At 57.1% G+C, this 11,969-nt stretch overlaps 1 protein-coding gene across 3 annotated transcripts; it reads right to left on the reverse strand.

The window, feature by feature from the left end:
* Window positions 1-5,140: 5,140 nt before the first annotated feature.
* On the reverse strand, window positions 5,141-11,394 carry LOC147646763 (maestro heat-like repeat-containing protein family member 7). Of its 3 annotated transcripts, XM_086872982.1 has the most exons (16): window positions 10,511-11,394; window positions 10,253-10,411; window positions 9,918-9,982; window positions 9,651-9,800; window positions 9,314-9,462; window positions 8,842-8,989; window positions 8,405-8,592; window positions 8,178-8,315; window positions 7,781-7,895; window positions 7,462-7,602; window positions 7,094-7,270; window positions 6,801-6,956; window positions 6,536-6,637; window positions 6,088-6,190; window positions 5,751-5,807; window positions 5,141-5,466 (listed from the first exon to the last, which is right to left on the reverse strand). In XM_086872982.1, the coding sequence occupies exons 1-16, from the start codon at window positions 10,635-10,637 to the stop codon at window positions 5,267-5,269; spliced, it is 2,175 nt and encodes a 724-aa protein (XP_086729108.1). In that variant the 5' UTR covers window positions 10,638-11,394; the 3' UTR covers window positions 5,141-5,266. The 3 variants fall into 3 exon arrangements, with proteins under 3 accessions (XP_086729108.1, XP_086729107.1, XP_086729109.1); XM_086872981.1 differs by having other exon boundaries at window positions 8,405-8,989; window positions 10,511-11,355; XM_086872983.1 differs by having other exon boundaries at window positions 10,253-10,789.
* Window positions 11,395-11,969: the final 575 nt, after the last annotated feature.

Genomic DNA, 11,969 nt, shown 5'->3' on the forward strand with positions numbered 1-11,969 from the left:
ATTTCATCTAAGAGTAAAAGTGAGTGGAAAAGAAGCACCGAGTCTGTTATCAGAGACTGTACTTGCTCCCCCCGCATCGGGAGTTTTGACTTCCACACAGACAGACAACAAGACACAGATCGCTTTGGCTTTCCAGCTAGCCGGAGCAGAGAGTCTTCCTGGACTGTTTTCTTTCCCCTTTTCTGAAACAAATCGAACCTGCTCTGAACTGGGGACTCGAGGGAGCACCGGGAGCTTTCACCCGTGGACTACCGGGAGCCCAGCCTGGGCAGCGGCATTTTCCAACACCAGAGAGACTGATAACAGAGCAAACACCCACAGCAAAGAGACCCTCTGAAGTTTGTCATCTCTTCTGAACGGCAAGAGGTTTTGTAATTTGATATCGTTCATTCTTGTGCCGGGTAGTGCTGTGGATGTGAAATAAACAGGTTTTTTCCACTTCTCTCAGAGAAATCTCTTCCCGAACCGGTTGGAGGGTGGGAGAAAAGGGCCACGTGGGTTTGCTTCCCTGGGGGAGCCCCACTGGAGGTTTTCTCCCAAATCTGCCCTAAACCAGGACACCAAGATAACTTTTGGACCGGACACTCTACAGTGGCCTCCATCAAAAATCCAGAGGTGTCTCAGGAATTGATAATTTCACTCCCCACTGGGACATGGTGTCTCTTCCCCACAGCGGGCACTTGTAGTCAATAACAAAAGGTCGGACACTAGCTAACCTACCCTCCGGACCTTCAATCTGGACGATACCTTTAGCAATTTTAGCCAGTTTCATTCCTCCAACACCCTGTATTTTTCCTGCCATGGGTTACAGTTCCCAATGTGAGGGCCACACCTTTTCAGGTATGATAGTCACATCTGCCCCAGTATCAATTAACCCTTCTACATGGAGATGTTCTGATTTATGTGTTAAGTTCCATCCCATAATGGGTTTGTCTTCACCCACTACTTCTGCCCAGTAGACTCCTGGTGCTTTGTCATCTACTGGGATTTCTGTTGGAACAGGGATCACCTGGGCTATTACCTGCCCTTTGTCTACATAGAAAGGTGGTTGAGGGCACCTAGCTAAGAGACTGAGGTGTGTTAGGTCTCCCTTAATTGTCATGGGAGCCACCTCAATCTCTATTGGTGAATGTGCTGTGTCTCCAATAGCAAAATACCTACTATCCAGTCCAGACGGGTCTTGTGAATTATCCTGCAAGTCTACTCCAATGACAGTCCAACGATCAGATCTGAAACAAAAAGCTTTAGAAGTTATGTCGTGGTTTTAAACCAGTAACTAAGAAAATTACTTATTTCTTGCTGTGAGATATGGATTAGAACAAGAGCAAAACAGGCATAAAACTTAAAAGGAATAAAGAACGTTTATTCACAAACTACAATAATAAGAACAACAGAATAAACTTCCAGAAAAACCTTTTTTATCCCCCACTACCCACTATTCCCTTGTTCACATGACCACAGAGACAAAAACTTTGGAACTTGGATGGTTAGAACAGTCCCAATTCCTGCTACAGTCTTTTCACCAGTCTTTGTAGAGAAACAGAAGTCTCTTTCTGTTAATTTATGGAGTTTCTCACTAGAAAACTACTTCTGTTATAGTTTTCTATTGCCCTGATGTCAGCTGCCCAGAACTGCTGTTATCAGAGCTCACTCCTCCCATTTCACATCACTCTGAAGTGTGTATGGGCCATGAGTCTAGGGATGGCATTTTAAGGACGAGTTATTCAAAAGCAAAAGTCTTCTTCATCTGTCTCTGTAAGCTTCACTAGAAAACAGTTTTCTCATTGCCTCTTAAGGCTTCAAATCCTCCAGCACTTCACTGTACCACAATTACTCTACTTTTTACTCAAAATTTACACTTTGAACACTTTATTCCCCCCTACATACTCTATCATGAATTAAAGGAGTTCTTTCAGGACTTTATTGTCCATCTCCATAACTTGAACAGAAAAATATTTCATCTTAATTAAAGCACCTCCTTATTCTCTACCTTTTCTGAAGCTTCTTTTCTTTTCTGTCACTGGTAGTTTATAAAGTCTCTTTTCATGTTGATCAATCTCTTTTTCCCTCTCTGGATAAAAAGATTAATCTGCAAGTCTCATCTGGGTAATGAAAGGGTTAAAATCTTGCCCAGGCTTTGTAGATGGTTCTGTGACTTCTGTCAGTGCAGGAGCTGGAGCTGTCATTGATAGAAGATTCCTCATGGCTGTTCTGGAAAGTGTAGTCGCCGCCTTAGCCCGCCGCAGGTTCAGAGCCTCTTTCTTTCTTCACTCGGCAGTCTCTAGTAAATTTAGTCACAGCAAAACCTGCAGCCGAGCCAGAGATCGGCTTGGCTTGGCCAGAGCCCGGGGAAAGCCCCCCGCAAGCCCCCATCTCCCGGCCGAGAGCCGCTGGGTCCAGCCCAGCCCCCGCCCGGCCACATGGCCGGGCAGAGAACGGGAGGCCTGGAGCTCTGTTACCTTTCACAGCCAGGAAACAAAGAGCCCAAGAGTGCTCTGACTTTACATCTTAAGGTAGGGTTCACAAGTTGATCTCCCTTTTCAATGGTCAAAACTGCTGTCAATTCCCAGTAATGACCGATAATTGGTCAGAAGAAAAGACTCTCATCAGCCACCAGCAGCTTCAACTTCCTTAGCTCTTAAAACCACCTTAAAGGTAAAGTCACCTCATGACAAGTTACAAATCACTTACTGAATCACTTTTGCGGTTGCCAGACCTTATTAGGCAAACGTTCCTCACAATTATATTTCTGCAGCCTCTCAGCCCGCTCCCTTTCCTCCCCTTTTCCCATTAAAATAGAGTCTTTTTTCTGCTTCAGGTCTGTCATTTTTATGTCTCTGCGCTTGACAGAAAAGCGCTGAGACTTTAGTTTCTTGGTTGACTGGCTAGAGCTTCTTTCTAGTGTTTCCCTTGTTGCTGGGTTTGAGGACAGTTCCTTGCAAAATGTCCTGGCCTCTTGCACTGGAAACAGACGATGTGCTGCAGCTGTTCTGGTGACATCTGTGGCTTATTCATTCCTGGTGTCACTGCTGCCACTGTCCTTGGGTTGCCTGGTTTCTTGCCGTGTACGCTGTACAAGTCTGCTTTCTGGGCACATGGCTTCAATCATATCTGCTATGGTGGGTGGAGGGTTAATAGGTAGACTCAGAATTGCTCTACGACAAGCGTCGTTGGCATTTCTTTGGGCCATTTCTTGAAGCAGTTCTGTCTGGGCCACTGGTTCTTTAACTTGTCTCTGTATCTGTAGTCTCAGTCGATCTACAAACTGTAAGAAACTATCAGATGGCAGCTGGTTAATATTAACATAACTGACTTGAATATCAGCTGCTATACTACAGGAGCCGCTGTTAGCATACCTTCATCTTCTCCAGGGCTGGTATTCCCTGGGTTTCTCTGCCTGCACCCCCCCACGCCGGGCTCTGGGGGCTCCATTCCCTCACCAAGCCTGTGGAGAGACCCAGCTCCTCCCCTGCAGGAGCCAGGCGGGGGCCCGCACCCTGCCACGCCAGGCTCGGTAGGCTGGCACCCCCCCATCGGGAGGCAGGGCCGGGACACCACTCTCCCTGCCCCTCTGCAGGAGCAAGGGGTGTAACTCTCTCTCTCCCTGCCCCTTCTCCCTGGGGAACAGGGGCCGGAGGGATAAGTGGATACAACACGGACTCAAAGTATCTAGACACAGGAGGCCCAAACTTGCTGGAATAATCCAAATTGCAGGTTTATTGTCTGTCGTCCATCCGGGGCAAGAAAGAGACAGAAATGCCCTGGATCTTATCTCTTATACAAAGGGGTGGGGGTGATCGGGGGATACAGAGAGGTCACAGCCAATGGGAAGGGGGAAGGGAGAAGGTTCTCAGGTAGGAACTAACATTACACAAAACAGAGGTGAGTTTTACTCTTGGGAGATACCAAGATTTTTAGACGCACTACAACAACACATGACAGGTGGAAGGCGAGCCCGCCCTCAAGCACGGCCATCCAAGTCAGTCAGGGGCACAGGCTGCAGCTGAAGCTGCCAAGCGTTGCTGTGAGGCTGGCAAGTGAAGAGAAAGCCATTGTGGTCAATTCTGCTGAAGCCTTTTGCCAAACCAAAGGCAACTGTGCCCACAGCCTCCCCCTGTTTGGCACTCAGCTGCTGCAGACGCCTCACTGTGCAGGTGCCGACGTTGGGGCTGCTGCTGTTTCTGTGCACACTCTGCTGCTGTTCCTGTGCACACTCTGCTGCTGTTTCTGTGGGCTCCTGAGTCGCTTCAGCAGCAGCGACTGGGCAGCCCTGCTGGAGGAGACATCACCACCCTCCCCTTGGTGGCAGCAGCTCTGCGGACCCCGAGCTCTGTGTCAGGGGAGCCTCAGTCACAGCACCGTGTCCTGGGCAGCCGCGAGGGCCCGGGCTGGCGGCCAGCCCTGCCTCTGCCCACTGCCCCTTATCGCAGGCACCCAGTGGCCATGGGCCGGCAGCACCCCCCTGCCCTGCATGTCCCCAGCCAGCCCAGCCTGGGCACACCTTGGGCTGTCCGCACCCTCCTGGAGGGGTGTTGTCCCAGCCTCGAGGGCTTCTGCTGCAGGCCTGGGAGACATTCTGGGGAAGTGCCAGGTCGGCCGGCTGTCAGGAAAAAGGTGGCTGCCTGGGGGCTGCTTATGCCCTCTGACACCCAATTCCTCAGGTCTTCCCACCGGTCCGGCCTTTCAGGGGCCTCCTGTCCCCTTTGGAGCCTCCAGCCTCCACACATGCCCCTCACGCCTTCCCACGCTTTTGTCCCGCCTGGGCCTCCACAGACCCTCATCCATTTACAGCCTCCCAGTGCCCTGTTCCCTCAGAGTCTCCCCCAGCGTGGACCAGCAGCAGCGCCACAGCCCCACAGGAGCTCCAGAGGAGCAGGATCAAGAGGCACGTGGGAGCCCTCAGCAACCCAGCCAGCACCACACGGGCACGAGGACACAGATGGCGGCGCTTCCTGGCTGAGACAGCATTTGTGCCTTCAGCAGAACCACCAAAGGCCAAGGGTTTCTGGCCATTTTCCCTGCACCACTGCATGCCTGGGCAGCTTGCTGAGCTGTGATTCCCCAAGTGGAATCACATTTTCCCCGCTTCCTCTATGCCCTGTACACCATGGGCAGCAAGATAAAGGTCTTGGGAAGTGACTGCCTATTATAATATATACTATATTTATATCCTAAAAGAAAATGAAAAGAAGAAAAGAACAATATTTAAGAAACAAAAAAAAATCTCTGCTGGTTCAGGTGGCCCCAGCAGACAGAGCCTGCCGGGTCAGTTGCCAGCAGAGCTCCAGCAGCGCAGCCAGCTGAGGCCCAACAGACGAGGCCGTGTCCTCCATGCCCTGCGCAGCTGAACTTGCAGGTTCTCCAAGATGGAATATCGAGCCGTCTCTACTGCCTGGGTGATGTAAAATGTTTGAATTGCCAGGTTTCCGATGGCAGGGCTGGTGTCACAAACCACGTTCTTAAGGGCTGGAAGAGAGATGAACAGAGCCACGGTCAGATTCCCAGACCTGCGGAGGCCCACGGAGAGCCCCCGGCCAGGGCCATCCCAGCCGGCTCTTGCCATGGCCAGCAGGGAGCAGGGACCAAGGGGATCAGCCCGAAGCTGCTGGCCACGAATGCCCCACGTGAAACCTCGGAGTGATCCACCCACGCCGCCCCTCATCCGCACATTGAGCAGAGACCTTCGCAGACAGTCCAGGACTTGCAGCTCCACCCAGCAGCCCCGCTGACAGCCCGCTGCCCTCACTCACATTTGTAAATTAGCTGCAGGTCTTCTTTCTGCCGCCTCAGGAGCCGCCCGGCCATCCCTGGGAACACAGAGCCTGTCAGGGCCCCAGCGGCACAGCTCCCTGCCAGCGGCGCTGCCAGTCCTGTGCTCACACGCCCTCCCGCCCCGGCAGGGCTCAGCCCGGGCCCGTGCCGCATCCTGACTCAGCCCAAGGGCACGGCTGCCAGAGGCCGGCAGCAGCAGCCCCGAGGGCAGGCGGGGCTCCAGGGCACCGGGCCCGGGTGCCGCTGCCGGGGCAGCAGTCGGGGCCGGGGCCGAGCTGTGGCGGGGCGGGGAGGGAGCCCGGGCTCGTGGCTCACCGATGAACCTGATGGCCGCCGCTCGCAGGGGCTCCTGTGGGCTCTGCAGGTACGGCAGGGCCCGACGCAGGTCCTCCGCCGCTCGGTTCCTGTCCTGTGCCAGCTGGAGAGAGCGGCAGGAGGGAGGGGTTGGCGCGGGCTCTGCCCCTCGGCCAGGCGCTGCCTGCCCGGCCAACCCTGAGGCCCGGCCAGCAGCCGCTGGCGCCGAGCTCTGCAAGGGGCAGAGGGCCGGCTGCTGCCCAGGGAGCCGCGGTGCCGCCCTGCCCTGCAGCCCCAGTGGATCGGGGCTCCATCGGAACCAGGCTCGGGACCACAGGAGCCTGAAGAAGAAGCCGTGCGGCCCCCGGGGGCGGCACTGGGCAGGGGCGCAGCTGCCAGCCCCACACACCGAGCGCTGGGGACAGGGGGCTTCTCCAGGCTGAGGCTGGGCCTTCCAAGCCGTCCTTACCAGGCACTCGGTGATCATCCACAGCTTCTTCTTTTTCACAGGTCTTTCAAGATCTCTCCTCTTCAGGAACTCGGCCGCACAAAGCAGCGTTGCCCAAGAAGCCTGGAGAGCAGCAGAGACCCGCAGATGGCCCCACAAGTCAGGACACAGGACCCGCCCGCATTCGTGTGCCAAGGCCAGGAGGAGGCTGCAGCCGGCAAGGTGCCAGGGCAGGAGGCGGCCGAGCCCCCTCCCCGGGTGACAGCAGCAGCCCAGGAATCCTCACCTCTGCCACCTGCTGGTTCTCGTCATGGCAGTGGAAGAAGAGAGGCAGCAGGCTGTGGTGCACGTGTGACTTCAGGGCCTTTTTTTCCTTTTCTGTTAGAAGAGTCATCAATGATCGGAAGAATAATATGGACACCAGCTGCACCTGGCTATTATCCTATATGAAAGGAAGGAAGGAAAAAAGACCTCAGCCCTGTCTGCATGGGGCTCAGCAGGGCGCAGGCCTGAGAATCCCCAGGGCACCAAGTGTCTGGGCAGCAGCCAGTGGCCTCGGCTGGGGGCACAGAGCCTTACGTGGTCAAAGAGTGGCAGGAGCGCCTCAGCCAGCTGCAGGGCAATGGGGCTGGGTATCAGCATGTCCTTGTCCAAGACGATAAAGCTGAGCACCATGACTGTCATCCTGACTATCTCTCCATCTGCATCCCACAGGAAATCTACAAGACTTTCAGTCAGGCTCCGCATTTTTTCAGCCTGTGTGGAAGACAAGTCTGTGAAACGCCACCCTGCTGCCACAGGGCCAAGAGGCCAAAGGCCTGTCCCAAAGCACTCAGGAAGAAGCAGGAGGCAGGAGAGCTGGCAGCAGCTGCCTCGGGGCCCGAAGCCCAGCCGAGCCCAAGGGACTGCGTTTCCCGGCGCAGCTTCAGCCACTGCCCACTTCTCACCATCGAGGGATCGTCAATCAACTTGAAAAGGGCCCTGAGCGCCAGGTGACGCTTGTCCCTGCTCTCGCTCCGCAGGTGCCTTGAGAAGATTTCCAGGACTCTGTTAGCGCTGCGTTCGCTCAAGTCCAGGTAGTCCAGGATCTGAAAGGCACAGGGCAGTGACAGGGGAGGCAGCCGGCAGGAGCCCAGAAACAAGACAGGAAACAGGGCCCAGGCAGCAGCACAAGGCATGGGCACCGTCCCAGGCAGCTGCAGCTATGAGAGGGCAGAGAGGTGGCAGGCAGCTCTGCAGGGAGGCACTTTTGGCCATCAGGCTCACCTCCACAAGGAATGCCAGGGCAGGCAGATCCCAGCGTGCCTCCTGTGTGCTGAGCAGCTGGAGCAGGTAGGGAACGATGCGGGAACACAAGGGGATAGAGGCAGACGACATCTCCCTGCCAGGGTGAAAAAGTAGCCCAGACTGTGAGCTGGGAGGACAAACATCTCCCAGGACTGATTGACAGAGTTCAGATCTTTGAGCACCATCCTGCAAGGATAGGGGACCTGGGCCCTTGGGGAGGTGACTCCTTGTGGGCACCCTCCTTTCCCAGCCTTTTCCAGTCTCCCTAGCCGTCCCTCGGTGACGAGGCCCTCTGGCCCACGACAGTGGGGACTGTGTTGGGCAACCTCAGCACGGGGCACAAATGCCAGAGGCAGTGGGGAGAAGGGGGTCTCACCTGGCCAGCAGACCCACGGCATAGTGGTGGGTGTCAGCAGAGAGCAGCTTGTCCCAGCCACGCTTGTGTTCCATTTCCACCACCACTTCCTCACGATGCATTTGGCACAGCAGGGACTTCAGGGCCTGCACTGCAAAGCTGTGTGCACAGCAAAGCCCAGGTCACGCTGGGAGCACTGGCTCGTGCCGTGGAGACATGGCAGGGACAGGAGGAGTGGGATAGAGCACCTGTTGGGGCTGATGGCAAGGCCGTGTTGCTCCTGGCATCCCTTCCAGAAGGCATTGAGATCCTCTGGCATCTCCAAAGTGCTGAAGAACACTTGGAAGAGCAGATGCACAAAGAGGCGGGGGAAATGCACCATCACTACATGTGGGACGCAGGGCATCTGAAGGATCTTCCACATCAGCACAGTTGCCTGCAGAGGACAGAGAACCCTGAGACAGCGCTCAGTGCCGAGGTGTGCGGGTGGCAGGGCCTGAGTGTGGCAGGGAGCGGTCAGGGGAAACCCCTGGGGAGCTCCACGCCTGGTGCCCCTGAAGCTGCCCCTAGGCCAGGTTTCAGCCCAGTGCCTGAGGCAGGGAGATGCAGTTGGGGAAGGAGGAAACAGAGCTGCTGAAGAGGTGGCTTGCCAGGGGCTGAGCAAAGGCCAGTTGCAGAAACTCACAGCCAGGGCAAAGACACCCGTGTTGTCTCCATCAGAGGTGCGCGTGCTGTGCTCTGGCCAGTTCCCCAGCACATCGAGGACTATCCGGTATGCCCGCTCCGCTGTCCTGGGCGAGCACAAGATGGTCTTCCACATGGTCATAGCAGCTCTGCGGGGCGACAGCTCTGTCTCACGGGGGTCTCAGACACATCCCCGTGGCCTGGGCAGCAGTGGGGGGGAGCTGAGCTTGCTGCCAGCTCTGCCTCTGCCTGCTGCCCCTCGCCAGCAGCAGCAGCCAGGCAGCCCAGCCCTGTGGGGACAGGGCCCTGAGGGCCATGGCATGGCAGCAGGCTCGGGGACCGATGTAGCAGGGCTGGGAAAGGTCCCAGGTAGACAGGACCCTGGAAGTCTCTGTTGGTCAGACACCTGGGCCAGGCTGTGCAGGCTGATGGGCTGAGGAGCCCTGAGCCCTCTGGGCACGTGGGCCCCGTACCTGTCACACGTTGGGGCCACACGCAGGAGAGCAATGACCACGTCAGCGGGCTGTGCCTCGCTCAGATCCAGCAGGGTCCTGTTCAGCCTGTGCTCAGAGAACTGATTGGCCATGAGCCACTGGTGGATGTACCTCACCATGGCAGGCACCTGGAGAAAGCACAAGGGGAGACTTGGAAAGCTGCCACAGGGAGTCAGGAATGTCCCCAGCTTCCCCAGAGAAGTGCTTCCCTTCTCAGCACGCTGCAATGGCCTCAAAGGCTTCGAGTGATCAGCAAGCGTGGCTTGGGAGGCCAAGCGATCCCTGGAGGATCAAACCCTGGCCACAGGCTGCTTACTTGCTTTTGACTGTAAAAACCCTCCTCTACAAGCATATCCAGCAGGGCAGCAGTGGCCTTGGTGTTGAAGATGTATGAATAAGGTCTGAGCCCAGTGGCCACGGCGCTGGTCCCTTCTTCCCGAATTCTCTTGATGAAGCTGCAAACCAGCTGTAGGAGAAGGGCAGGAGACAGAAACATCGGGGATGTTCCATGGAGTGCTCCAGGCGTGCTGCTGGGCTGAGCAGTGCCAGCAGGCCCAGCCCAGTTGGGGATGGCTGCAGGTACCTGCGCTGTTCTGCGGAAGAGGCCACCGCCAAGGTCCTGCTCTTGTGTCTGGGCCATGGCTGCATCTGGCAAAGAGCAGCCAGAGCTGAGGGGCTGCGGGAGAGGCCGGAGAACGCAGCCCAGCCCTGCGATCCCCAGGCAGGGACAGCCCCGCGGATGCCCCAGGGGATGGAGCACGGCCACTGCTGGGGGGGCAGCCCCAGCCCCTCTTTTATGCTGTCCATGGGTGTGTCTCCACAGGACAGGGTGGGATGGGATGAGATGGGATGCAATGGGATGGGATGGGGCCAAGATGGCCGCAGGCACCAGCCCTGTGGCCCAGCTCTGCCACTCACCCTCCTCCAGCGGCCGGAACTGCTGCACCTCTTCGGTCTCTGGTGCTGGGGCAGCTCCAGGGCCTTCTTCCTCTTCCTCCTCCTCCTCCTCCTGCACCCAGGCCAGCTTGGGCACTCTTGGGGGTCGCTGCTCCATATCATCTTCAACACTCTCCCATCCTTTCCATAGGAACAGCACCAGGGGATGGCATGGCATGCAATGGGATGGGGCCAAGCTGGCAACAGGCGCTAGCCCTAAGGCCGAGCTCTGCAACTCACCTTCCCGTGGTGCCTGGAACTCCTGCACCTCTTCAGTCTCCTGTGCCAGGACAGCTCCAGGGCCTTCTCCTTCCTCCTCCTCCTCAACCCAGGCCAACTTGGGCACTCTTGGGGGTCGCTGCTCCATGGCAGGGACTGGATTTATAGCTACTTGCAGGAGAGATGGCTCGGAAAAGCTCCGAGTCAGCAAGTCCTGCAGTCGTGCCTGGAAGGCACCTGCAAGACTCAAGTCCGGGCAAGACGGCAGGACAGCGAGTCCTGCACTTGTGTCTTGAGGGCTCCTGCCACAAGGACAGGAGGCTCCTCGTCAAGGTTTGAGGTCTGGTCTCAAGGGCAGTGACTGCAGGGATGGGCGACACCTCGGAAAAGCTCCGGGTCACCAAATCCCACGGTCTGCCTTGAGAGAACCTTGAGAAGCCTCGGCAAGGCCACAGGTCAGCAAGTGCTGCAGTCGTGCCTGGAAGGCACCTGCAAGACTCAAGTCCTGGCAAGACGGCAGGACAGCAAGTCGTGCACTTGTGTCTTGAGGGCTCCTGCCACAAGGACAGGAGGCTCCTCGTCAAGATTTGAGGTCTGGTCTCAAGGGCAGTGACTGCAGGGATGGGCGACACCTCGGAAAAGCCCCGGGTCACCAAGTCCCACGGTCTGCCCTTGACAGAACCTTAAGAAAGAAGCCTCGGCAAGGCCACAGGTCAGCAAGCCCTGTGGTCTGGCCTCGAGGTCACCTGTTGGAATAACGCTTCGGAAAAGCTCCGGGTCCGACACAAACGAGTGTGCTGTGCGGGGGCTCCTCACAGCACCGCTCTGACGCGTCCTGTCCCGTCGCGTGCACCGAGCACTGTGGCGTGGTCCTGTCACCGCCAGCTCCTATGCCACCACATGTCACAAAGGGCCCTCTGACACCCTGTCCCTTTCCATCCCACGGTGACCATATGTCACAAAGGGCCCTCACGCACCCTGCCAGCTGCCCTGGTTCCCCCTGCCCCCATCCCCCCAAAAATGGCCCAGGTTGGGAGGAATCTCTTGCCCAAAGGGTCTAAGACAGCCCAACAGGATCTTTAGGAATGCCTCAAACCATCAGCCAACGCTGCCCTGCTCTGCAGGCTCAGGGCAGCAGAAGGAGCCCCCAGGGCTGCCGACGCAGCCGCAGCAGGAAGGGCACGGGGCCTTGCACAGAAGCTGGCACGGCCTCCTTGGGACACGTCCCAGCTGGTGGCCATTCTAAACCTGCAGGTGTGACACAGACAAGGAACGTGTGGGCCAGGGCACGAATGCTGCTCTGAGCCCTGGGGCCCGGCCAGCACTGAAATCAGCAGGTGTGGCAGAGTCCCCGCCAAGGCAGACCTGCCACCCCACCCGAGCCCTGGCAGTGCTGGCACTCGTCTCCTGCCCCAGAGACCTGTACCCCTGGGGGGCTTCTGTGCCAGAGGGCAGCCAAAGCCCACATCTTTTTAGAATT

The sequence above is a fragment of the Cyanistes caeruleus genome, unplaced genomic scaffold (assembly GCF_971803275.1).
Source record: "Cyanistes caeruleus unplaced genomic scaffold, bCyaCae1.hap1.1 HAP1_SCAFFOLD_80, whole genome shotgun sequence".
Taxonomy (NCBI): domain Eukaryota; kingdom Metazoa; phylum Chordata; class Aves; order Passeriformes; family Paridae; genus Cyanistes; species Cyanistes caeruleus.

What these genes read in the sequence shown, in the direction of transcription:
- LOC147646763 (XM_086872981.1), bottom strand. Translation starts at nt 10,637, where the DNA reads ATGGAGCAGCGACCCCCAAGAGTGCCCAAGTTGGCCTGGGTTGAGGAG. An exon ending in TCCTGCCACTCTTTGACCAC is followed by an intron (nt 6,957 to 7,093) that starts GTAAGGCTCTGT and finishes CCTTTCATATAG; the next exon opens with GATAATAGCCAGGTGCAGCT. An exon ending in GGATGATCACCGAGTGCCTG is followed by an intron (nt 6,191 to 6,535) that starts GTAAGGACGGCT and finishes CGCTCTCTCCAG; the next exon opens with CTGGCACAGGACAGGAACCG.